This window comes from Hemitrygon akajei, chromosome 7 (genome assembly GCF_048418815.1).
Source record: "Hemitrygon akajei chromosome 7, sHemAka1.3, whole genome shotgun sequence".
Classification (NCBI taxonomy): domain Eukaryota; kingdom Metazoa; phylum Chordata; class Chondrichthyes; order Myliobatiformes; family Dasyatidae; genus Hemitrygon; species Hemitrygon akajei.
Window position 1 is genome coordinate 89,128,156 of NC_133130.1, and position 24,748 is coordinate 89,152,903.

At 37.9% G+C, this 24,748-nt stretch overlaps 1 protein-coding gene across 1 annotated transcript in view; it reads left to right on the forward strand.

Annotated features, from left to right (window-relative positions):
- crnkl1 (crooked neck pre-mRNA splicing factor 1) overlaps positions 1–24,748 on the forward strand; it is a 55,075-nt gene that overhangs the window by 4,288 nt on the left and 26,039 nt on the right. Inside the window, exons 2-10 of the mRNA XM_073051387.1 lie at positions 4,391–4,543; positions 4,663–4,754; positions 4,852–5,010; positions 6,640–6,806; positions 9,899–10,077; positions 13,524–13,694; positions 23,407–23,598; positions 24,081–24,140; positions 24,433–24,513. Coding sequence (XP_072907488.1) covers positions 4,391–4,543; positions 4,663–4,754; positions 4,852–5,010; positions 6,640–6,806; positions 9,899–10,077; positions 13,524–13,694; positions 23,407–23,598; positions 24,081–24,140; positions 24,433–24,513 — 1,254 coding nt within the window. The remainder of the gene's footprint in view (positions 1–4,390; positions 4,544–4,662; positions 4,755–4,851; positions 5,011–6,639; positions 6,807–9,898; positions 10,078–13,523; positions 13,695–23,406; positions 23,599–24,080; positions 24,141–24,432; positions 24,514–24,748) is intronic.

The following is a 24,748-nucleotide window of genomic DNA, read 5'->3' on the forward strand; positions in this document are numbered from 1 at the left end:
GATCAGGGGGTATGGAGAGAAAGCAGGAACAGGGTTTTGAGTTGGATGATCAGCCATGATCATACTGAATGGTGGTGCAGGCTTGAAGGGCCGAATGGCCTACTCCTGCACCTATTTTCTATGTTTCGATTTAGAACTTGAGGGCACAGCCTCAAAATTGAGGGGCAACCTTTTAGAACAGAAGTAAGGAGGATTTTTTATTTTGTTTTAATCAAAGACTGCGGTGGAGGCTAAGTCCATGGGTATATTTAAGGTGGAAGTTGATGGATTCCTGATTGGTCGGGGCATCAAGGGATATGGATAGAGAGCGGGTGTATGGGATTGAATGGGATCCAGGATCAGCCATGATGAAATGGCGGAGCAGACTTGGTAGACTGAATAGCCTAATTCTCCTGTATCTGATGGACTTATGACCTTATAAGAGGCATTGATAGCATGGACAGCCAGAGACTTTATCCCAGGGCAGAAATTACTAATACAAGAGGGTGATTGGAGGTAAGTAATGGTGAGTGCATGGAACACACTTCCATGGATGGATACGTTATGAACAATTAGCAGACTCTTAGATAGGCACATGGATGAAAGAAAAGATGGAGGGCTGTGTAGGAGGGAAGGGTTGGGTTGTTGTACTCTATTGTGTAATACTCTCCCTCCAGATCCTTACCCTGAGCTATCTTAATGTTCACTGTCAGTTACCAACACCAGGTCCAATGTGGCCCTTCCTGTTATTGGGACTATCTACATACTGGTTTAAGAAATTCCACTCTGTCTGAACCTCTTGCATTAAAAAGAACCCAGTCTAGAAGTTGAAGTCACACATGACAATAACCCTGTTGTTTTTACACCTTTCCCTAATCTGCCTGCATACATGTTCCACCATATCCCAGTGGCTATTGGTAGGGGTCTGTAGAATTATCCCATCAAAGTAATTGTACCTTCCTTATTTTGAGTTCTACCCATATACACTGAGTGAATGAGCCCTTCATTATGTCTTCTCTGAGTGCAGATGTGATATTATCCCTGATTAATTGCACATCCCTCCCCACCTTTTGCTTTTCTCTGTGGTTTTTGAAACGTCAAAACCTACATGAAGCAGCCTTTCTTGTCCCTCTGTCAACCAAGTCTCTGTTATGGCCGCAGCGTCACAGTTCCATGTACTGATCCAAGCTCTAAGTATATTTATTTGCACAGTAATCAACACTATTTATCTTTGGCTTCATGGAATTGTTATCAAATAAAATTTAACCCTAATTTTTTTTTAAATTTATTTTTTTTATTAGTTTTTTCTATACATTTTACAAATTAAAAAACCCCAAATCACAATAAGGAACATTGATACAGTGCAAAATTAAGCATACAATGACAATATGCTACAAAGGAAGAGAATTTAACAAAAAAGCACCTAAATTAAAGACAAGTAAACTTAGTATCCTCCCCAAGCCCCACAACACAAAAAAAAAACTCCAGACCAACCACAACACAATACAGAGAATATAAATCAGGACAATCAAACTCCCAGACTGTGAATACACTTAGCAACAGAGGATAATAATGCCTACTACCAGAAAAAAAAAGGGAGCTGAAAGCAAGGGACCGAAAAGAAAAAAAAAACCCTAGTCAAGAGGAAGGTTATGAAAGTACTCGATAAAAGGTCCCCAGACCTTATGGAACTTTAGATCCGAATTAAGAACTGAATAATGAATTTTTTCGAGGTCCAAGCAGGCCATAATGTCGTTAAGCCATTGAGCATGGGTGGGCGGGGCAACATCTCTCCATCTAAGGAGGATCAAGCGTCTAGCTAGGAGAGTGGCAAAGGATAATATTCGGCATTTGGTCAGACTCAGACATAAATCTGTCTCGCCCCAGAAACTGAACAAAGCAATTAGGGGGTTTGGTTCTAGGTGCTGATTCAGAATATACGATAACGTAGTGAAGACATCTTTCCAAAATTTCTCCAAGCTAGGACAGAACCAGTACATATGAATGAGAGAGGCCACGCCCCTCTTGCATTTATCACAGAGCGGACTAATGTTAGGGTAGAATCGAGATAGTTTAGATTTAGACATATGGGCTCTATGAACAATCTTAAACTGTAAAAGGGAATGGCGCGCACAAAGAGAGGTTGAGTTAACCGATTTGAGAATCGAGTCCCAGCTCTCATCAGATAAGGAGATATTTAAATCCTGCTCCCAGGCCATTTTAATTTTATCCACAGGGGCCTGTCGTAAGGCTGCTAATTTATCTTGAATAATTGATATTAAACCTTTACCTAGTGGATTAATGGAAAGAAATAAGTCCATAGCATTTTTCGCAGGCATTTCAGGAAAGTTAGGAATTAAAGGAGCAATAAAGTGTCTAATTTGGAGATATCTAAAAAAATGAGCATTGGGCAGATTGAACTTTACAGAGAGCTGCTGAAAGGAAGCGAAGCGATTATCAATGAAAAGATCTTCAAAATGTCTAATGCCCTTCCTATACCAAACATGGAATGCTGAATCGTACGTAGTAGGTAAAAAAAAGGTGATTATGTACGACAGGGCTGGAAACAGAAAAACCATGGAAACCATAGCATTTCCTAAACTGAGCCCATATACCAAAGTGTGTCTAACAAGAGGATTAGCTATTAATCTGGACAGACTACTAAGGAGTGCAGAGCCAAGAAGTGCAGAGATAGATAATTCTTTAGTGGAGCTCAACTCCATTGCCACCCAATTAGGGCACTCGGGTTGGCCATGGAAGAAAGACCAAAAGGTAGCACAACGTATATTAGCTGCCCAATAATATAAACGAAAGTTAGGTAAAGCCATGCCACCCTCTTTTTTAGATTTTTGGAGATGGATTTAATTAATTCTAGAGCGCTTATTCTTCCACAGATATGACAAAATAATAGTCTAAGGAATCAAAAAAAGATTTAGGAATAAAAATTGGGATAGATTGAAATAAGTATAAAAATTTGGGGAGAACATACATTTTAACAACATTAATACGACCTACCAAAGACATAACCATATAACAATCACAGCACAGAAACAGGCCATTCCGGCCCTCCTAGTCAGTGCCGAACTCTTAATCTCACCTAGTCCCACCTACCCGCACTCAGCCCATAACCCTCCACTCCTTTCCTGTCCATATACCTATTCAATTTTACCTTAAATGACACAACTGAACTGGCCTCTACTACTTCTACAGGAAGCTCATTCCACACAGCTATCACTCTCTGAGTAAAGAAATACCCCCTCGTGTTTCCCTTAAACTTTTGCCCCCTAACTCTCAAATCATGTCCTCTCGTTTGAATCTCCCCTACTCTCAATGGAAACAGCCTATTCAAGTCAACTGTATCTATCCCTCTCAACATTTTAAATACCTCGATCAAATCCATCTAGCCATCTAGATAGAGGTGACCATTGTGCCAGACTCTGTTTTATAGTATATGAAAGATTGGCAAAGTTTTCACGAAAGAGATCTTTAAACTTCCTTGTGACTGTGATTCCAAGATAAGTAAATTGATTATGGACTACTTTAAAAGGGAGATCACGAAATGTTAGTTCTTGTGCTTCTTTATTAATTGGGAAAAGTTCACTCTTATGTAAATTAAGTTTATAGCCAGAGATCTGGCTAAACTGGTCAAGAAGTGAAAACATTAGAGGTAAGGATGTAAATTTAACCCTAATTTAATAAACCTTGTGAGATACTAGAAGAGTTGTTCAAAAGTTTAAGAAACATCCTAGATGAAGAGAGGAGGCAGTAAGGTTGTCCAGTGCATTCCCAGAAAAACTGTTACAATTTATTTTCTACAATGTAATGCTCTGATGTTGCAGGTAAGTATTGCATTATCAATGCTCAATAATTCTCCTTATAATAATAGCTCAAAGGCAACTGAGCTGTGCAATATGAGGTAGATTGCAAAGAACATTTGAGGAACTTTGGACATCAGAGACTGATGAGAAAGCACATTGTGGCTTTGGAGTGCAGCAGGAATAAATAATAATGCAACGTTAGGTTTTACTGTTGTATTTAAAAAATATTCATCCATTATTCCTCACTCTCAATAACTTTGCATTTTAATTGCTGTTTCTTCTTTGTTGCATCAGTCATTAATGTACCAGATTGTGTAGTTTAAGGTGATATTTTAAATACAGCTATATTTAGATTACATTGTATAATTTCCTTTTATGTTCTCAATTTTTCAAATATAACCAGAGGTATGAAAATTTGAACATGCATTCAAAAATGGCATTTTTTATTAGAAAGATGATAGCTAAATAATGCTCTCATAGTTTTTTAAGCAAAGTTATTGCTGTAAAAAGATTTGATTTTGACTTGGCAAAGCCATGAATTATATCTTCAAAGTAAAAGAGCTGAATCAGACTTGGTTTACTTTAATTCACAGGTGAAAAACAAAGCACCAGCCGAATTACAAATTACAGCTGAACAGCTGCTGAGAGAAGCTAAAGAAAGAGAACTTGAACTACTTCCACCACCACCTACTCAAAAGATCACTGATGAAGAAGAATTGAATGACTATAAGCTAAGAAAAAGGAAAGTAAGTACATTGTTGTAAAAATGTTAATCTTTCCTCTTTCATAGACAACAAATCAAGGTTGTTATTTTATGCAGTGTAAACAGTGTACTTTTTTTTCACTTGCTGCTGTTTGAAAATAGACTTTTGAAGACAATATACGGAAAAACCGAACTGTCATTAGCAACTGGATCAAATACGCACAATGGGAGGAGAGCCTAAAAGAAATACAGCGGTAAACATTTTAAGAAGATAGAGTGTAATTCATTCGGAAATGTATTTTTCAGACTGCATTATTTTAATCTTCCTGCATCTGTTTGTATCCACTCAAGGGCACGTTCAATTTACGAACGTGCATTGGATGTCGATCACAGAAACATTACCCTGTGGTTGAAATATGCAGAAATGGAAATGAAGAATAGACAGATTAATCATGCACGCAATATATGGGATCGAGCAATTACCATTCTGCCAAGGGTCAATCAGTTTTGGTAAGTTGACTTGTGGTCAGCGGTCTTTTAACTTCCTCGATTTTCTTTTCATTTCAAAACCTACTGTACGTTCTTAAGCTTGATGTGAAAATATTGTGAATATACAGTCTTCATTTGCTATAAATAATATGTTGAATAATTATGATTAAAGCACTTTTCTTTTAAACTGTTTTTAAGTTTTCTTTTTAATTTTTAGATTTCTCCATGGTCTTGCATCTCCTTTTCTTCTCACTCCACTGAGCACTACAAGCCATAGAGATATCTGTTCTTTCTGATTTCTGGCTTTAGTTGCCCCACAGTTTAATCATTAACAAACACTACCAATAGCCCAAATTAACTTTCTAAACCTCTCCAACTCTCTATATCCTTAAAATAACCAACCTCCTTGACTCAACCTTTGGTCATCTGCTTTAACATTATATGGCTTGCTTAATTTTTCTTAAATAAGACTCCCCTAGGATGTTTTGCTGTGTTCAGGTTGCTGTTGTTTATATAATTACTTCTGTTTTACTAATTGTTTAAACACATCAACAATTCAGTTGCAATGAAAGTGGATTACACCATTAACTTTCTAACTGAACTGCTTTCCACTTTAATGCTTTGCTGCATTTTAAGTATGCACATTTCAATGTGAAATATATTTGGGAATAATATGATATTGGTCCTTTTAATCCCTGTTGAAGAATATTTAAAGACAATACTACTGCTTATGTTTCCATGACCATTTTGATTTGTTGTCTTTTGACTAATTAATTCCTATCTGCTTGTCATTTTTATTTTTTTGGAGGGGGTGTTGGGGGTGTAGAAGCCTAAAAACCATCAGTTATTTTCAGCAAGGAATTATTTTACAAATTAAAATCATGCTTGCTAAGGTCTTAAAATTTAATTTAACATTTAATATTACATTTAATAAATGTAATATTAATATTTAATTTAATATTAAAAATAATAAAATTTAAAGCTAAAAATCCCTTACTTTTGTTTTCCTTCCTTTATCATCAAACTTACTGCAATGGCTATACAAACCAAAACTATTGCCCCACAGATCTGCAGTCATACCAATAAAGGTTGCTCCAAAAGTCAAAGTTATGTATTCAATCCTTTATTAGCAACTAGCAAACATGCAGTCTTGAAGCAATGAAACTTGAGCATACCCAAGTGTAAGCCGAGCGTTATTGAACTGTCAGCAGAAGCTATGACATCCACTGGTCTCCATCTACTACAAATTGCAATGAACAAAGCATGAAGATGTAACCCTTCACTTTTCCTACACTCCCACTCATGTGACTAGTTACCTTAATAAACATAATAAACGCGCAACACAGAATACAATGCAGATAGACAACAGATGCATCGCTCCTACATTTAGCAAATGACATTTTCTGCTCTGTGGTGATAGACTTTGAATCAGGATGTGTGTGGTATTCTCTCAAAACAGGGAAAATGTGATTTACACAATGACATGGGTCATTTTGGAATTATGGGTTGACATGTTAGAAATTACCCAGTGCTAGCTTTAATTAATATATGCCATTTTAAAATTTTTTAGTGTGTATGTATGTCCTCAGAATAAATCAAGTGGTATACATTTGCTGTGTGCACTCACTATATTGTATTTGGTTTTGCTAGGTATAAATATACCTACATGGAGGAAATGCTGGGGAATGTTGCAGGAGCAAGACAAGTATTTGAACGTTGGATGGAATGGCAACCTGATGAACAAGCATGGCACTCGTATATTAATTTTGAACTCCGATACAAAGAAATAGAGAGAGCTCGGCTGGTTTATGAGAAGTATATCCTTTTAAAATACAATTTCCCTTAAGAAGTCTAATACATTACTTTCTATAAATAAACTTATCTTCACAAAACTAACAGGAAAGCTCATAGACCTGTGTATTTGGTCTTTGCATTGACTGCCAGATCAACTCTCTTCTTCCAGAAACTGGAACCGACTATTAACTGGAATAATTGCTGCATTTAGAATAATGACAACATTGAGAGAGAAATTTCACTTACATTGTTTTGCTTGTTCAGTTTTTTTTTGCTGTGTGGCAAATAAGAACTAATAGCCACCTCCAAAAAAAAAATACAATTTTTGTGAGTTGCTGGAGGAAGACACTAAGTGTACTTTTTGAGGTCAGGGTCTTAAGACAATATAAAGAGAAAATTCTGGAAGCACTTAGCACATCAAGTAGCATTGTGGTGAAGCAGGTTATCAGCATTTTAAGTCAAGAAATCTTTATCAGGACTGGAAGTAAGAAAAAAGGTGAGTTTAATTTGCATGCAGAGGGGAGGGTTTGACAGATAAGAACCTGTCCACTTGGGTTCCTCTCTAAACTAGTGCCAAAATGTGCTAACAAATTTAAATTATCTGAATTATTTTATAAGGGTTTCCAGAAAGCAATTTTCAACTGAATTATTTGACTGAATTTTCCATAGAGTTGTTCCTGGTTTTGCACAAGTGGTGAGGGACCACACTTATGAAGACAAATAAGACTTCTGTTTCTAACCACATAGAATCATAGAGCAATACAGCATGGATTCAGGCCTGTGCTAATCACAGTGCCCATCCAACTAGTCTCAGTTTCCTGTGTTTGACCCATATCCCTCTGTGAATGTACCTGTCCAAAGGCTTTTTAAATAAACTATTGTGGCTGTCTCTATCACTTCTTCTGGCAGCTTGTTACATATACTCACCATCCTCTGCATGAAAAATTGTCCCTCAAGTCCCTTTCCAACCTTTCCTTTCTCACCCAATTTCTATGCCCCCTGTTTTCAGAGCCAGTCCATGCTCTGTTTATCTGTTTCACCTGTTAAACCTTGAGCATTAAAATAAAGGGTTAACTGAGTATTCTTTTCCCTGACTTTACTGTATCTCCAGCTGTGCTTGTTACTAGACTTGCTCTTGATGGCTACTGTTTTATCCCATAACTTGCTCCTGCTCAGAGTCCCACCCCATGCCAATCTAGTTTAGGGTAAGGGGCATAATACCAGGAATGTGAAACATTTCCAAAACAAAATCTAGCTATTGTGTTGCTCTATAGATGATTGAAGTCTCTTGGTATTTTCTGATCTGGCAGCTTTTGTCAAAGTGCCTCTCGTTTCTCCTTCCCCTTTCGCTATTGGGCAGAACAAATGAATGCCCATTAGAAAACTAATTTCTGCTGATTACATTTCTAATCTTAGACTAAAGTGCAAGAAAATTCAATTGCATTTAACTGATGTGCATAGGCCTAAGTGTAATGCAGAATCCCCATTTTTTAAAAAAGTAGAAAAATTCCCAATAACTTTGTCATCAGACTTCCAAAATTTATTAATATCAAAGGTTCATTTATTATTGAAGTACACAACTCTGAAATTCTTCTCCTCCGTGTAGCCATGAAACCAAGAAAGAAAAGAAAGGCAGCATGATTATTAATCTCCAATCTCCCCTGCTCACACAAAAACACAAAGAAAACAGAACAGCACATCAACCCCAAATTCCCCCCTCCCCACACAAAAAAAGATTGGGCAAAAAAACTATAAAGCTGAAGAAAAGTCTATAGTCCAAGTCCATAATCCAAAATACGGAAAACCTGGGTAACATTCTCCAGGCACAGCGGCAGGTTCTCCCCTCTCCTATAGCAGAGTAATCAAAAAAAGCCAGGCAGCCAGTGCTGACCTTCTGCATTCCCTTTGATGTTTCAATCTCCCTCATCACTTTAATCAGCAAACAATGGATGATAGCAGACTACTGTTTCTAAATATGTGGGCATAAAAGGCTAACCAGTCTAGAAGATTTATGTGAGCTAGAGGTGCGTGGGAAAAGTGCGTGTGGGCATAAATTCACCGAATTGTCGGAAGCGCTATTATTCTGCAGTTCCATTGAAGCTTTCTGAGAAATTCCAGACAGGTTTGACAATACCTCATTTACTTGTTAACCTAGATAGTTGAATGTTGAGGATTTGATGTCTTAGAATATTACAAACACTCCAATTTTAGAATAGCATCCAGCATCGTGAAAAATCGGTGTCCCCTATTTGTACCACAGATTACAAATGAGTTGGATTCATAGTTATACAGCAAGGAGTCAAGTCATTTGGTCCAACTCATACATGCTGACCAAGATGTCTATCTACACTAATCCCATTTGCCTACATTTGGCCTTTATTTCTCGAAACCTTTCCTAACCATGTTCCTATTAAAATATCCTTTAAACATTGTAACTTTACTTGCCTCTATCACTTACTCTAGCAGTGCATGCCATATAACCACCACCTTCTGGAGAAACCTGCCCTGCAGGTCCCTTTTAAATTTCCTCCTCTCATCTTAAGCCAGTGTCCTCTAGTTTTAGCCTCCCTCATCCTGGGAAGAAGATTGATTATCTACCCTATTTATGTCCCTCATAATTAAAAATCTCTATAAGGTAAGGTCATCCCTCAGCCTCCTTTGCTCAAGGGGAACTCAGTTTCAGCCTATCCCGTTATGAATTAAAAAGTTGTTTGAGAAGCACAAGTGCATTAGATTGAAATGCTGGATGCGGATTTCTACTCATGGATTCCTAATCATAAATGGAAGCTTTCACTTTCTACCGCTTGTAAAATGAGTTCAACCACCAGTGGTCTTGTTGATGGGTCTCAGCCCGAAACATTGACTGTTTATTCCCCTCCATAGATATTGCCTGACTTGCTGAGTTTCTTCACCATTTTGTGTGTTTTGTTCAAGATTTCCAACATCAATAATATCTCTTGAGTCACTAAGGTAATCTTCATGCACTGTATTAATAACAGCTAAAGATCAACATTTATAATTTCTTTTGATCATATGTAAAAATAATTATTTCTCTGCAACCATTTGTGGGAAAAGTTACTTTTAAGCAGTTTTGTGCTCCTTAATTCTTCTGCACTTGTTTTCATTCATCCTGATGTTAAAAACTGGATTAAGTATGCCAGGTTTGAAGAAAAACATGCGTACATTGGCCACGCACGGAAAGTGTATGAAAGAGCAGTGGAGTTTTTTGGGGAGGACCACATGGATGAACAGCTCTTTGTAGCATTTGCAAAGTTTGAAGAAAAGCAGAAAGAAGTAAGTAATCACAGAATTAAATTTTTATCTACCTGTTTGTTTTCAAGGCATGTTCAAAATGTGTAACTACAGTGCCTATAAAAAGTATTAACCCCCCCCCCTTAGAAGTTTTCATGTTTTATTGTTTTACAACATTGAATTACAGTAGACTTAATTTGGTTTTTTTGACATCAACAGAAAAAGACTCGTGTAAATGTGAAAACAGATATCTACAAAGTTATCTAAATTAATTGCAAATGTAAAACAGGAAATAATTGATTGCATAAGTATTCCCCCCCCCCCCTTTAATATGACACACCAAATCATCACTGGTGCAGCCAGTTGGTTTTAGAAGTCACATAATTAGTTAAAAGGAGTTTTTTTTTGGAGACCTGTGTGCAGTCAAGGGGTTTCAAATGATTAGTAAAAATACACCTGCATCTTGCAGGCCCAGTTGCTGGTGAGTCAGTATCCTGGCAGAAACTACACCATGAAGACAAAAGAACACTCCAGTCAATTCTGCGAAAAGGTTATAGAAAAGCTGCAGTCAGGAGATGGATATAAGAAAATTTCCAAGTTGCTGAGTATCCCTCAGAGTGTAGTTAAGTCATTCGTCAAGAAATGGAAAGATATGGTACAGTGGTCTGTGTAGAGCAGGCCGTCAACAGAAACTGAGTGACCGTGCGAAAAGGGGACATGAGCAATGCCACCAAGAAACCTATAACAACTCCGGAGGAGCTACAAGCTTCAGTGGCTGAGATGGGAGAGACTGCACATACAACAACTGTTGCCTGGTTGCTTCAGCAGTTGCAGTTTTATCGGAGAGTGGCAAAGAGAAAGCCCCTGTTTGGGGGAAAAAATCTCACATGAAATCTCAGCTAGGGTTTGCCAGAAGGCAATGTGGGGGACTCTGAAATCAGCTGGAAGAAGGTTCTATGGTCTGATGAAACCAAAATTGAGGTTTTTGGACATTGGACTAAACACTATGTTTGGCATAAGCCAGACAATGCACATAATCAAAAACACACCATCTCCTCTGTGAAGCATGTCGGTAGCTACATCATGCTGTGGGGATGCTTTATTGCAGCAGGCCCTGGAAGGCTTGTGAAGGTAGAGTAAAATGAATGCAGCAAAATACAGGGAAAACCTGAAGGAAACTTGGGAGAAGATTTTTTTCCCCAGCAAGACAATGGCCCCAAGCATAGAGCCAAAGCTACACAAGAATGGCTTAAAAACAATGAAGTTAATGCCCTGGAGTGGCCAAGTCAGAGTCCAGACCTCAATTTAACTGAGAATATGTGGCTGGACTTGAAAAGGACTGTTCAATCATGATCTCCATGCAATCTGGCAGGGCTTGAGGACTTTTGTAAAGAAGAATGGGAAAAAATTGCAGCGTCCAGATGTGCAAACCTGATAGAGACCTATTCACGCAGACTCAAAGTTGTAATTGCTGCCCAAGGTACATCTACTGAATACTGACTTGAAGGGGGTGAGCAATTACGCAATCAACTATTTTGTGTTTAATAATTGTAATAAATTTAGACCAATTTTTAAAAAAATTTGTTTTCACTTTGACATAAAAGAGTTTTTCTGTTGATCAGTGTCAAAAAAGCCTAATTAAATCTGCGTTGATTCAATATTGTGAAATAATAAAACATGAAAACTTCCAAAGGGGAGTGAATACTTTTTATAGGCTCTGTATATTCACTATCACTATTAGAGTTTGAGTAATGACCAGATATCGATTGTGTGATTCTCCTGAATTTGAATCAACCATTTTGGTCAGAATTTCACTATGCAGCAAACATTACTGAAAAATATACAATAACACAAACATTTTCTTTCCCCAGGCAGGCATGAAACCAGATTTTTTTAATCCTTTCTGATCATGACTCCATACAATGTAATGAAGTTTGAGATTTTCATAATTAATTCCTCATAAATTGTCATTCATAATTAATTATAGAATAGTATATGTTTGCTTACAGTACCCTCTGATAAGGTTTCCTTCAAAAAGTTTTGAAATAGAAACTAATTTCTTTGCTATCAGAGATATATGAGATACAGTTCTCTATATCCTGTCATATGAGCAAACAACAAAATCCAAGATATTGTGAAGTTGTACCTTGATAGACCAAATACTCTAAGGTGTGGGAATAATCAACTTCCAAACCTTTTAAATGAAATTTTCAGTTGTATCTTAATTAAATCTTATCCTAAACATATATATGTATTCACAACCAGAGAATCTTGCACTGATTTGATTTCTAGAACAAATGCTGCACTTCAACTTTTAAACTTAGTTCATTATAGTTTTCATTTATTGCTTAACAACACATTTACTTTTTGATTTCGGAAGAAACTGCTAGTTTCATTATGTATCAGTAAAAATTTGCTATTTAAATATATGTATTTTTATATCCAATTTCATTTAACTACTCACAATCATGTACATCTTCATAATGTGCTTTTAGGCATGATGTACATATGTCTTTAGACACAAAATGAATTAAATATTCTAGTTGGGCTATGATATAGTGCAATAAATACTAAAGAGACTTATTGCTAAACATATGGAATAAAACTATGTGTTCATGTAATAGTCTGATATAGTGAATTGTTACTAAACAAGCAGGGGTGATTTCAGGAAGTGGTGAAACACATATTTCACAAAATGTTCCCAGTATCTGTAGAATTTTAAAATATATTTGATTTTAACTTCATAGATCTCCAAGTAGTGCCCTCACATATTGTGAGCTTTCATCTTTATAATTCCTTTATTATATCTTGACAACTGGCCATTACAAACTATTCCATTTTAAATTGTCATACAAGAGGACAATTGAAATATATAGTTGTTTTTTGACTCAATGTTGTAATCATGTAGAGCACATACATCAGAAGCTAGATGCTTAAATCTCTAACTGTTCAGGGCTTGAGCTGTGCCAATCAGGATTTCTGTTTCATGGTGAGGTAGATGAATGCAACCAGACAAATGGAGTGGTGGCGTTGCAAAATACTCTTATCTAGAATTGCTGTTCCCTTTATTGCTATCCAGAAATAGCTTTTCTAAAATAGCATACTTGCTGCATTAAGCAAATACAAATCAAAGTTCAGTTATAATTTCTTCTGCAATGAAATGAACATTGAATCCTTCAGTAAAAAAATAGAAAATATAACTTGAAACAGTGTGCTGTATTGTCAACAGATTTGGCCTTCAGAAAATATTAAATCTTTTTGAAATCAGTCTTAATTGAACCATTGTTTTCAAGAAATCTTGTAAAATTAATAGTAATGTATGTAAATGAAATTTATGTAATTCCAGCAATTTTAGTAAAGATGCAATGATAAAATTGTAAAATATTTGTTAGGCCTCCAATGAAATATGTTGGTTTCACCTTTGTTGCTGTTGATCTAAATGCTTCACTTGAATTTCTACTTACTGCTGAGAATTTGTTTATTTCAAGTTTGATCGAGTGAGGGTGATCTACAAATATGCACTCGATAGAATTGCCAAAAGTCAGGCTCAAGAGCTCTTCAAAAATTACACGGTGTTTGAGAAAAAATTTGGGGACAGACGAGGTATTGAAGATGTTATTGTCAGCAAAAGACGCTTTCAGTATGAAGAGGAAGTCAAGGTAAGATTAATTTTACCTATTAGATTTTAGAAAACCTACAGCACAATACAGGCCCTTCGGCCCACAAAGCTATGCCGAACATGTCCTTACATGTTATTATAAAATAATTAAAAAAATTATTATAATTAAATTTTTTTTAAAGGGAACATGTAAGTAAGGCTATTAGGACTTGATGTTTCAATCCCTATGATAAGTCGGTACTCTGGATGTTGGCAGTGGGCTTGGAGTGGTGACAAGGAGGGTAGGTACCTCATCGGGGTCATCAGGTGGGCACCTTCCTTTGACATTTCGTTGATAAGCCCACGACATCTCCAGAGGGCTCAACAGTACTACCTGGCATCCCAAATACATCCCCCTCAGTTCCGTACCCTCCTGTCTTCATCTTGCAGCCCAGTTGTTGTCTTTCCTTTTAATCCAAATCCAATTACTGCTTTCTTCTGCTGCATTTGACAAGGACTTGATTGCTTGTTGGAGTGAATATCCCCTCACCCCCATCTTCTTCAATGCACTGGTCATAGATGTAGCCACGAATCCCCTGCATCCCACTTCTACAGGGAAAATCTTGGTCTTCCGGCTGTTCTGGGCAGCTTCAGTTGCCAGTTCAGAGTACTTGGTCTTTTTCCTCTCATAAACCTCTTCAACACCATCTTCCCATGGTACTGTCAATTCCACAACATATGCCAGCTTGACTGTTGTGGACCACAGGACCATGTCTGGCCAGAGTGTTGTAGCCGCAATGTCTGGGGGAAACACAAGCTTTTTTTCCAAGTCCAGGTCCATTTTCCAATCCCAAGCAATCTGCAGAATGCTTACCTCTTTTGATGTTATATGGTGCTCTGGAGGTTGGCCTGCTGGTACAAATCGTGTGATGTGAACATTTCTTGCCGATGTTTGTGGGAGAACATTTGTGGTGTTTTGCCTCTGTTCCAAGATTGATGCCAGCTGTCTGAGAACTTGGTTATGTCGCCAAGTGTACCGCCCCTGGCTGAGGCTCATGGTGTATCCTGTTAAAATGTTCCTTAGTGATCCAGGTGCTTGACAAAGAGAGCAAGTGGGTTCTTCTCCCCACCACTGGCTCAGGTTCTGGGGTGTGGGTAGGAGGTCATAAGTGGCTCTGATGACAAAACTTAGCTGAGATCCCTCCATTTCCCAGATGTCACACCAGCTGAGTTTCCTCTTTTCCAGGCTCTCCCAATTAGTCCAATGGCCCTGCTTGGCCATTGAGACAGCCCTGGCGTGTTGCTCTGCCTCCTCCTGTCTTCTCACCTCCTCCACCACGAGCTGTCTCTTCTGCACTGATGTTGCCTTGTGCCATTGAGGAGCCTTTGGGAGGAGCCCGAGCCTGGCTGTCCCAAGTTAGATTTGGCCAACCACATCTCTGAAGCGAAGAGCAGACTTAACACTCTGAATGGCTTCAGATGGGGTCCACTTCCTCCCTGTTACCACACTGGGAGCCACTGTCGAATAACAGTATCTTCAGATTCAGTGAGGGTCATAACCAACCTTGCTTTGGTGCATTTGTATTCTTCCACAAGACTTACAATTGGTAATTCTAATTTGCCGTTCTCGTACAGTCCAACTGGACTTTAGCATTGTGGAAGTCCACACCACTGTTTCACATGTGTGCTAATCACTTTCAAGCTTTTCCACCTTGTTGATGGGGATTTTATACATTGTTAAAGGCCACATGAGTCTTGGGAGTATGCCGAACTGGAAGCACCACAGCTTGAGTTTTCCTGGCAGCCAGATCTTGTTGATGCGAGCTATGTACATGACGGTATCCTTTTTAAACTGCTCAGTGTCCTTGAACTTAGCATCATACCATCGACCCAAGCTCATCACTGGCACTTTTGAGACAGGTGTTCCATCAATATGAAATCTTTGATCCATGACTTGACCTTTGATAATGGAGATGCTTCTGTACTTGCTGGGCTTGATCTTTATCCTCACCCATGTGATGTTTTGATGAAGCTTTTCCAGAAGTCTCTTGGTTCAGGGGACAGTTGTCGTCAGTATTGTTATATCATCCATATAGACTCGTATCAGTGTTAACCGCTGACCAAACTGTAGCCATTTTCCTCCCGCAACCCATTCTGAGGCTCTGATAATGAGCTCCATTGCCATAGTGAAGGCCAATGGGGAGGTGGTGCACTCCGCCATGATGCCTACTTCCAATGGTTGCCAAGCTGTGGTGAAGTCTGATGTTGTGAGACAAACTTGCAGATCCTGGAAGTAGTGTTTTACCAGATCTGTTATTGTTGCAGGCACCTGAAAGAATTCAAAAGCGGTCCACAGTAGGGAATGAGGAACTGATCCATAGGCATTGGCCAGGTCGAGGAACAAGACATGCAGATCCTTTCCTTCTTTCTTAGCCATCTGGATTGAATGCCACATGATGCTGGTATGTTCAAGGCATCCCGAGAAGCCTGCTATGCTTGCCTTTTGGATTGATGTATCAATTAAATGGTTTTGTTTCAGATACTTAGTAAGCCTTTGCGCCAACATGCTGAAAAAGATCTTGCCTTCTATGTTCAGAAGGTTTATTTGGCGTAACTGTTCGATGGTGGACAAATTCTTTTAGGATCAGAATTACCCCCCGCTGTTCTCCAGGCTTTGGGGAATCACTTGCTTTTCCCACACAACTCTCATGTTTCTCCAGAGAAATTCCAGAAGATCCGGGGCGTTCTTGTAAACGCAATACGTAACACTGTTAGGGCCTGGCGCTGATGCTGATCTTGTCTTCTTCACTGCCTCTTTCACCTCACTCAGCTTGGGAGGGCTGATGTTAAATTGATGTTATGAGGGTGAAATTGGTGGAATGTCAGCTGGGACAAGTATCGGTTCATCTTTTAGCTCATCGGTGTGGGTGGTTCTGAGATATCTTTCAACCTTTTCTTTTGATACTTTCAAGGATCCGCTTTTCTCTTTTGTGAAAATGCCTTTCACATATTTAAAGGGGTCTTTGTAGAAGTCTGTTCTTGATTTTTCCTTCTTTTTGCGTCATTTCCTTAAATTCTCTGCTCTGCGCAGCTCTGAGAGACTCTGTTTTAGGTCCTCTTGAAGGAGGTTGATACCCTCCCTTTCTTCCTCTGTTGCTTTTTTCCATGACTTCCTCAGGCCTCTTCTTTCTTTAACAAGTTGTTGGATTTCCTGGAGACGATGGGATTTGGGGGGAGGAGGCATATCTTTCCTACTGAATTGTTCCTTTACTCCAAATTTCTCCTTTCAGTAGCTGTAAATCAGATCGCCCATATTCTCCAACTTCTTTTCTGCTGATCCTTTGAGACCACTTAAGATCAGTCTCATGTCTGCATTGATGATTTCCCTCTCCTTGCTGTTAGACTTTGGCCATTTCACCAACGACTTACGTCCTTGCATGTTCTCTATGATGTGCCTGGCTGTGTCTTGGACTACTGCTTATGCCTGAAACTTCTTCCATGTCCTGTAGGGTGCTGATATTCTGCAGACTGTGGGTTTCTTCCTGCCGCGGAGTTTCATCTGACTGATTTGACTTTCCTCTTAACAGAATCTGGTCAATGCAGGGCCCTGGGTTGGAGATTTTCAAGTATTTCTTCTGTCCTTGATGAATTTTAAGACATGAGTTGATGTTACTTTAGTCCAGCCACACCTACAGGTCTGAAGAACATGTCCAGCTGCTGGTTTCTCAAGAGCATTGCCGCTTCCTTGATTCACTGTTGTGTTCATGCCAAGGTTTGTTACCGGGAGGTCAGTCAGAAAGTCTTCTTGCTCTCGCAGACTCTGGGGATATACTTCTCTTTAAACTTTCCGTAGTCAAGTGAGGGTGGCGCTTGTGCCCTGACAAGGTAACTAGTCCATAACAGCCCCATTGGGGTCTATTTCCTCTTGTCAGCTGTCTCTCCAACTGTCACACGGTCTTTCCCTTGTTGTCAGCTGCACTTTCACAGCAGTCATTGGTTTTCTCCCAGAAAATCAGTAAAGCTAATAGGACTTGATGTTTTAATCCCTATGACAAGTCAGCGCTCTCAGTGGGCTTCGAGTAATTTTTCTTGTATTTGCACAGTTTGTTTTCTTTTCCACATTATGGTTAACCATTCTGCAAAACTACAAAATCACAATGGGTATAGGTAGAGTAAACGTAAATGCAAGCAGACTTTTACCACTGAGGTTGGGTGGGACTACAACCAGAGGTCGTGGCTTAAGGGTGAAAAGTGAAAAATTTAAGGGGAATTGAAACTTCTTCACTCAGAGGGTTGTGAGAGTGCGAAATGAGCTGCCAGTACAAGTGGTGAACATAGAATTAATCTCGAGAAATTTGGATAGGTATATGGATTGGAATGGTATCTAGCACATGTGTTGATGTGCTGTTTTGTGGTGGTCTAAGACAGTGATTTGAAGCTGCAGTGTACACAACATGACACCTGTTGAGGACGTCTTCTGGTCTTAGACCATCAATATTGTACCAAGATGTTGTAAAATTGTGCGTGAAACTGTGCTTCACTTAAATTAATTTCCTTTTCAAATGTGATCACTATGCACATCATAACCAAACTGACTTAATTGAATTGCAATATACCAAAGGAAAATCATTCAGAATTTCTTTGTGGCTCCGTTTAATGTAACAGCCATGAGAGCGGGGCAAGGTTCTCCATAACTTGTTGGAAGGCCTTCCTGTGTGACTGCACCATTAGGAATGATATAGATACTGTTGACAAATCCATCTGCTCCACAATGATCATTGAACAAGCCATTATTGCCAGACGCCCAGACAGAAATACTTCCCTTGCCTTTACGTCCCTTTACGTGAAAATTGTGCCAGCTCCAAGTGGAGTGAAATGTACTGAGTCCTTCTGTGTTGTTAAAATTCAGTAATTATTTAATTTTTCCAAAATGCAAACAAAGGTATGTATTCCAATATGAAATTTAGGAGAACCTTTCTTAGAGGGTGGCTAGCATGTTAGAATCAATGATGTATTCAGTGAACTCTCAGTACTATGCAAGTGTAGCTCTGAGTAGTTTGGTGTTTGCTTCTTGTTACATACCCCGTAACAGGTTAAAAAGGACCAGCAGAAATGGACACACCTGGTGTCTGAGTCTCCCATTATAAATTCTATTTTATTAATAACTAAAGTAATATAAAACAAGATAAGGCAAAAGGTTAGCAGAGTATATGCATATGTATAAGTGAGTAAATAAAGTTCCCAAGCTTCTCCAGCTCAGGTGATTAGATGATACAGTCTTACGGTGGTATGGTAAGTAGTCAGTTCAGTTCTGGAATTTGGTTTGAGTAGAGTTGGAGAGAGAGAGAGAGAGAGTTGTTTTGTCTTCCCAGTGCTGATGCCGTCGATCTTCCATGTTATCCTCTTGCTCCCGATCTTACAGTCACCGATTGTGACTACAAAGAGGATGCCATTTTCACATGGTACCGCTATCAACCCAGGCAAGGGTTAAACACACCGATAGTGTTCCACCGGTCACCCTTTTGTTCACACTGTGAGCAAAAACCCCACCTTTGTCGTGGGCCCACAAAGCTCAACCAGTGTCTTCCTTGAACTGACCTTGTATAAATCTCACAAGTGCAGAACACGAACTGTCCATCATATAGTTCTGCCTTTCAGTTTCCAAGGCAACTCACAAGACTTTTTGTTGCTCTCTCTCTCCCTGTAATGGCACACACGCTGTTCGCTCCCTCTCTCTCTTTTTAAAGGAACAGTCGGCTTAGGATAATCCTTCAGATCTTGTCACATTCTCTTATTTTTCTCTTTGTGACTAGTTATTGGCATTGCAGCAATTTTTGTGCTTATTTTATCCATTTTCTTATAGGTGAGTTTGTGATACCCAGCTCTGTGCTCTTTTTGCCGACCAAAATAAATAAATATATTAATATTTTGTTTTAGAAAAAACATTTAAATTGCTAATAGAATACAAACATGAGTAAATAATTCAATATATTTATAAATCACTTCTTAGACCTCAGCTAGGTTCAGTATGGAGAACCACACTTTAAAACATGGGTCAAAATCTTGGAGAGAGTGCAGAAGAGGTAGTAGAATAGGAATGTGGCTGTGAGACATCAGTTGCATGGAATATTGGGAAAAATTGAGGTTTTTCTTATAACAGAGATGTGCTATTTCAAGTATTAATTGTTTTAATAGAATGAATAAGGAGAAACTATAATCATTGAAGGATTGATCAGAGGATACATATTTAAGGTATCAGGCGCAAAAAGTCAGATGTAAAGGATTCACAATGAGATGTGTGTGCTGCCTTAAAGAGTAGTGGAAGCAAAATTATTGGTAATTGCGAAAAGAAGCTGGGAAAAAAAATTGAAGAGGGGGAAATAGAGCTATAAGAGTGGGGAGGGGGAGGGGTGAGATTAATTAGATAATTCTACCCAACAGTTAGCATGGACATGATGGACAAAATCATTGTCTCCTGTCCTGGATTCTAAAAGCAAAATATTCCAGAAATGGGAAATAAAATCTAAGTGGAGCTTGTTACTTCATGGAAAGTTTGAGCAACTAGTAAAAGATGTTTTTTTCCCAGGAAAGCTGGGTTAGAAAACTATTAGTGTATTGGTGAAAATAGAGGAGAAGAGTTGAGAAGTGGCTTCTTTGGCCCCATGTATATCAACGCTGAACTTCTGGGGGCCAAATAGCATGTTTCTGTGTTGAAAATATTAGTGATTAGGTTGCAAGGTAAATCCTGTTTCTTTTTATCAGATTGTTCTATAGGTATTGTGAATGGTGGTATTGTAACACAGGGGTAATACTCAAGCCCTGGAAGTGATGCAAAGAACTATTAGTGGCTGATTTATGAGGCAAAAGTTACATGGGCCTTTTACCTTTTGATGCAATTGATTACTAATCGTGTGTAAGAAAGGAAATTATTTTAAAAAAGGACAATTGGCCTAAGTAATATAAAGATGAGAACAGGAATTTGAACACACAATTGTACAAGGAGGAAAAACCCCTTCATATAATTTCAAAACATCACTGAGTGTTGTAGTGGGGAGCTATGAATCTGATGCATGGTTTGGCATGTGCTGCCAGAAAGGATGATGGAAGCAATAACATTAATAATAGCTAACAAAAAAAGAAATACTTGAAGGCAAAAAAAAAAGTAGAGCTGGAAGAACAGGGGAGTGAGATTAATTAGATAGTTCTGCCCAATATCTAACACAAGGTGAGATGGGCCAAATAGTCTACTCCTGTTCTGGATTCTAAATGCAAAATATTTCAGATATGAGAAATAAAATTTATGTAAAACTTGTTATTGCTTAAAAATAATGGTTGTATCGGGAGCAATGGATTTGTTGCAGATGAATGAGCTGGGACTGGCTGAATGGGATTCTTCATCTTATGATTTATTTTTTTAAAAAGTATTCAAAGTCATATTGAATTTAAGAATGTTATTTCAGTTCAAACATCTGATATACAAATAATTTCATACCCTGTTTCATCTAAAATTAATTTCTTTAAAAATACAGGCAAATTTATGAAAATAAAATGGATAGTTTTGGCTAAATGGAACACCATACTTCTTCAAAAAAACAAATAATCAATCACACAGAGTATTTTCAGTTGCTTAATTTTATGTTCCTAAAAATGATTAAACCAAAACTTCGTCATACTCACATTTTTTAGAACTTATTAATGTGATATATTTGGCTGAAATGACTGGGCAGCTTGATTTGTTCTGTAGAGTTTGTTAATAGTTGATGCAATGAATTAGTTTATAGAATTGCTTGACAGGCATCCATTGAAGAGGGATTGATGAGGCTGCTCAGTTAAATAAAATCTTGATTGTATATATATTCTAAATTATCAGTGATGATTTGTATTAATCATTCTCTTGAAGTAACTTTCTGTAATTTATAGTTATAATGGGAATTTGTGTTACCTGTAGCTTAGAGAAGCTGTGATTACATATGGATTGTTGCATGACGTGGTCTAGAAAGCTAAATGGCTTTAAAAACAACCTGATATTCACTGATGACTTTGTGGTTTTAAATGGCTTATAAGTACCATATGCAAACATCCCATGTGATGCTTTAGAAGCTTTGTGGCAGTGCATTTTTAAAGCATGGTTCTTTAGGAAAAAATGTAGCTCTTGTGTAGTGCCAGTCTTCTAACATGATTTTTTTCTCAATTTATAAATAAATGCATATGGCATGTGTCCTCTTTGCAAAAGTCTCCTATATTCCTACATTTTTAGGTCTAACTTTTCTCTGTGACCAGGACTTTGAGTAGATCTTTAATGAGATTCAGTGACCATTATACAGCTAAGAATATGTGGAAAGAAGAGATGTCAAATGTGTGCATGCTTAAGTAACAGCTAATTGTGCTTCAGTGGATAATACAGGACCTTGTAAAAGAATTCAGCCCCAACCCTTATTTCAGATAAAATACTCAATAATTAGTATTACAGCTATGAGTTTTGATCAATTTTACATAATTACGTGTTCTTTTTTCATGGTAGAGCCCAAAAAACAGGGAAAGTTGTAAAGCATGAAAAACTTAAAAGTTCAAAAAAAAGTCAACCAGCCAAGGGTATTCATCCACCTTTGCTCAGTACTGAGTTGAACCACCTTTTGCAGCTATTACAGCCAATCATTTTGGATAAGTCTCTATTAGCTTTGTACAATGTAACAGAGCAAGATTTGCCCATTCTTTCTTGCAAAATTGCTCAAGCTGTGCCAGGTTAGTTGGGGAGTGGGCAGCAGTTTTGAGGTCTTGCCAGAGATGTTCATTTGGGTTAAGGTCAGGACTCTGGACCACTCAAGGACATCAATTTTCTTCATTTGAAACCACTCCATGGTTGCTCTGGCAGTGTGCTTTGGGTTGTTGTCCTGGTGAAAGACGAAATTCCTCCCCAGTTTAAGTTTCCTGGCGCAGGCTAACAGGTTTTATCCAGGATCCCTCTGTGTTCAGCAGCATTTATCTTCTCATCAATCCTGACCAAATTTCCAGTCCCTGCTACTGAAAAGCATTCCCATAGCATGATGCCACCTCCACAATACTTTACAGTAGGAATGGTGTTACCTGGCTGATGCGCAGCGTTAGATTTACACCACACACAGCGCTTGGTGTTGAGGCCAGAAAGTTCCGCTTTAGTCTCATCCAGCCACAAGACCTTCCACATCTTTACAGTAAATGATACTTTGCAAAGTCTTGATGGGCAAGGATGGGCATAGCCAGGGCTTCTTCCTTGCCACTCTTCCATAAGTACCCATTTTGTGCAATGCTTTAGAGGTTGTGGAGCCATGAACTTGATCTCCAGTTGCAGCCACTTTTCTGCAGCTCACTCAGTATTTATTCCTGTGAATTCATTGAAAACAGGTGATCTTGCAATTTTCTACATCAATAAATTGAGTGTGTTGGTATAAGTATTGCATTTGAGAAAAGTTAGTGTAGTAATTATAAATAGGATGAATACTTTTTCAGTCTCACAATGTTGGTTTTTAATTTTTAGTAAATTGTAGACAGGTTTTGGAATTGTTCTTTTGATTTGACATGAAGTACAATGTTCTGTAGATTAGCTCAAAATCCTACTTCAATATATTTTAAATTTTAAAAATGAGATAGTATAATGTAAAAATAGTTGTGGGGGTTGAATACTTTTTCAAGGCACTCTGTAAGGGAAAACTTAAGACCACAAACACAAATTTGTACAATATTAAATGGAGTTCTTAGTATATCTTGTATAATTTAGTATCTTATCTTTCTGAAAGGCTAATCCACATAATTATGATGCCTGGTTTGACTACCTCCGTTTGGTTGAGAGCGATGGAGATCCTGATACTGTACGTGAAGTGTATGAACGTGCAATAGCCAATGTTCCACCCATTCAGGAAAAGCGACATTGGAGGAGATACATTTACTTATGGATTAACTATTCTTTGTATGAAGAATTGGAGGCAAAGGTACTTATGTGATAGCAATGCTGCGTATGATCAAATAATTTTCTGTAAAGTTATATTGCAGCTCGTTTGTCTAGATTTCTTGTTCTGTGGTCTTCCCAGATTTCTGCACATAAGAATGGATGGGTAATCTGCTTATCCTGTAATCTATTAAAGAAATATTTTCCTTGATGGAACAGAAATTGAGTGATTTCTTTCTGGTTTTTGTTTTAAGCCAAATGATTTTAAATTCACTTAATAGCTCTAGTGGCAGAACATAAATTGTTGGTAGCAGTGAATGTTGTTCCTTTTTGCAATAACTATAGAACTAATCAGATGTGATAATTTTTTTAAAAGAGAAAATACCCCAACCCAGTAGTTTTGGTTAAAATATCAATGTAGAATTAAGTTACATTTTTTACTGTTGTATTCTGTTTAGTCTGTATGTTTTATAATCATTGTACATTATTGAAAATTCTGTAACTTCACCTTGCCTTCCTGAACAGGATCCAGAGAAAACAAGGCAAGTTTATCAAGCATGTTTGGAACTCATCCCCCATAAGAAGGTACATTTGTATGGTCCTGAATTTTTGTGAATCGCAGAGCCTGCATGTCTGTAGAATACTTCATTGACTTGATTCTTGAGAGTACCAGAAATAATTACAGTAACTACATTTGAACAGAAAAATAAGGAATAAAAAGTGGATGGTGGATGTCTTTGTACATCATGAACTTTAGTTATTGAGGAACATAGTCATCTCTGCAGCATAATATTGCTTGTTTCTGTTTTATATGGAGCAACCAGGATCCTGTTCAATTCATTCACTGTTACCTTTTGATGATGGTATTTTATTCTAGTTTACATTCGCCAAATTCTGGCTGCTATATGCACAATTTGAAGTTCGTCAGAAAAATCTAGCTCTTGCCAGACGGGCTTTGGTAAGTAAGCATATATATGTTTACTATTTTACAAAAAATATTCTGCTGAGTATAACTGTTAAATAACACTCTTTAAATGTTGCATTACACTTTTTTTTTAGAACTTCAGTTTAACAGTAACTAGGTTTAAAAGCAATTTATAGATTTTCTTGGCAAAATTGCTTTTATTGTCATTAACTTTGTTATTGTATTGTTCCATAGGGCCCAAGCTCCCTGCATTACCATAAGACATAGG